Genomic DNA, 2739 nt, shown 5'->3' on the forward strand with positions numbered 1-2739 from the left:
GTGTGTGTGTGTGTGTGTGTGTGTGTGTGTGTGTGTGTGTGTGTGTGTGAAGCTTTTTTCTACTTTTCACACTGTGTTAACATCTAAGAACTGAATTCAGTTCATTTCAGTTTATTTGTATAGCACCAAGTCACAACATGCGTCGTCTGAAAAAAGAACAATCTAAAGAAGTCATCAGATTGTGTTGAATCTCTTCATCACAGTCTCTCATCCTGAGCAGCACATTGGTGACAGTGGAGAGGAAAAACTTCCCCTTAACAGGAAGAAACCTCCAACAGAACCAGAACTAGGCTCAGCACAGGTGGTCATCTGCCTCGACCAGCTGGGTTTGGGGGGACAGGAAAGACAAACACAGAAGGACTGCTCCAGGTGTATTTTCTTCTGGAAGAGAGGCAAAGAAAACACGTTATTTATAGAAATAATTACAACAAATGTAGAGGAGAGTGACTAAAGACAGCAGCAGAGTGAGGACATGTGGTCAGTTAGAAGACACAAGTTGCTGGAGCATATGGAGAGAAATGTTGACTCGTTTGATGCAGGATTCAGTCTGTTCAAACAGCCAATGTCAATGTCAAATTTATTTGTGTAGCACATTAACAACAAAAGCTGACCAAAGTGCTTCACAGTTCAGTCAAAACACCAAAAAAAAAAATAATAATAATGGATGCAAATACAGAAACACAATATATGAAAAATGCTCTAACTGAACCTCCAACTCGGATTTAATCAAAAGCCAAAGAAAATAAATGGGTCTTCAGCAAAGATTTAAAAGCCTCAACAGTCTCTGCTGACCGAATATTAAGAGGCAAACTGTTCCACAGCTTTGGAGCAGCTGTTGCAAAAGCCCGGTCACCTCTAGATTTCAGTTTGGATCCAGGAACATCCAACAGAAACTGGTTGGTAGACCAGAGTGCTCTGACTGGAGTGTTGAAGTTAAGATTATCACATAAATATGACAGAGCCAGACCATTAAAAACTTTAAAAGCCATCAATAAAATCAATTTGCCCAGGATCTTCTTTGCTAGATATTTTTGTTTTATTTATTTTATACACTGTATTGATCTCCTGGTCTCTATATTTTACCCATTGCACACCTGCCAAATTACAGCACCCAGGGAGCAGCTGAAGGGTTAAGGGCCTTGCTCAAGGGTCCAAGGTGGGGCTGGTTGGTCCGGGGAGTTGTACCAGCGACCTTTCCATCATCGACTCATCTTCTCTAACCTCAACGCCACCACTCCCTCCAAACAGATTATCAAATATTTTATACTGGTCAGAGGTCTGGACTGCAGGCAGGTCAGGTCAACACAGGGACCTCACAAAGCCCTGCTGTTAGAATGGATGCAGTGTGTTGCTCAGCACTGTCTGTAAGGTACAAAAAAACTGTTTCAGTTTTGTCAATGGAAAATTTCCCAGTTTTCCACTGAGAAGTATTATTCTGAAAATGTTCCACAGCCTTTGGACTGTCTTTCACAGTCTGGTAAATCTCTGCCCATCTTTACGTCTGAGAGATTTAGCCTGTTTAAGATGCTGTTTTTGTATCCAGTGCTCTCACCAACCTTTTGCCAGTTAACCTAATTGGTTGAAAAATGCTCATACAGCTGTTTTTAATTTGTACTTCTTACATTTACAGACTTTTGCTGCCCTGTTCCCACTTATTAGACATATGTTGATGCCATAAAATTTAAGATTAACATAATTCTTTCCCCAAAAACTGTACAATTTAAATAATAAACAATTGATGTGTTTATTATGTTCAGCTGTGAATAAAATATGCATTTATGATTGTTTTCACCTAGATTTTACAGTGTCCCAACTTCATCAAAACTGGTGTTGAGTGTCGCAGAATATAATGTGAGCCTTTAAGAAGGGGAGGTTTGCTGCAGAAAACCATTCATTTTTTAAAGCTAAAGCAGAGTTACTGATGATAAAATGCAATAACATGTGATACACATGAAAACAGAAGCAAGGACATTTGTTTTCTTTCTGTTTTTGCCAGGTATCGAGGCCGAGTGCTGCTCATGCTGCCAGCCTGTGGTTTGTGGGGTAAGACTGTGCTGGCTGCCCTGCTGGCAGGCCTCCTGTTGTACCTGACCAGTCACCTTCTGGTGCAGAAAGGCCAATGCTGGGAACTGGTTTACCTGATTCCTGCTCTTTACACGCTGTTCAAAAGCTTGGGAGTCCTGGTGAGAATCATGTTACCCCTTCCCCCTACTCATTGTCTAACCTTTCTTCTACCCATTGGCTTTTAATCTAAAATCACAGAGTTGTGGTAAATGGACTGTACTTATCTCGTGCCTTACTATCCAACCAGGATACTTAAGTGCTTCACACTGTCCTCATTTACCCATTCACACAGTACTTTATTATGTCTCTCTACAGAGCTAATCTACATAAATCAATCTATAGAGACTAATCAGTGTTTTAAATCTCATTCATACACTGATGGGACACATCAGAGGCAGCGGGATTTCAGTGTCTTGCCCAGGGACACTTGGACATGTCACTGAGCAGAGGTGTCAGAAGTATTCACGTTCATTACTTAAGTAGAAGTATAACTACTAGGGTTTAAGAATACTTTTTTGGAAGTAGAAATGTCAAGTCAAGCTTTTTACTCAAGTAAAAGCATAAAAGTACTGGTTTTGAAACTACTTAATGTGTAAAAGTAAAAGTAATGAACACTTTAAAAAGTCATTCAGGATAAAAGCTTTTTTATTTGAAAATAGATATTTTATATAGCAG

The 2739-nt window shown here is 39.8% G+C and overlaps 1 protein-coding gene across 1 annotated transcript in view; it reads left to right on the forward strand.

Moving 5' to 3' along the window:
• Nucleotides 1–2739, forward strand: part of sting1 (stimulator of interferon response cGAMP interactor 1) — a 21748-nt gene that overhangs the window by 968 nt on the left and 18041 nt on the right. Inside the window, exon 2 of the mRNA XM_014031456.1 lies at nt 1997–2183. Coding sequence (XP_013886910.1) covers nt 1997–2183 — 187 coding nt within the window. The remainder of the gene's footprint in view (nt 1–1996; nt 2184–2739) is intronic.

The sequence above is a fragment of the Austrofundulus limnaeus genome, unplaced genomic scaffold (assembly GCF_001266775.1).
Source record: "Austrofundulus limnaeus strain Quisiro unplaced genomic scaffold, Austrofundulus_limnaeus-1.0 Scaffold1255, whole genome shotgun sequence".
NCBI classification, from domain to species: domain Eukaryota; kingdom Metazoa; phylum Chordata; class Actinopteri; order Cyprinodontiformes; family Rivulidae; genus Austrofundulus; species Austrofundulus limnaeus.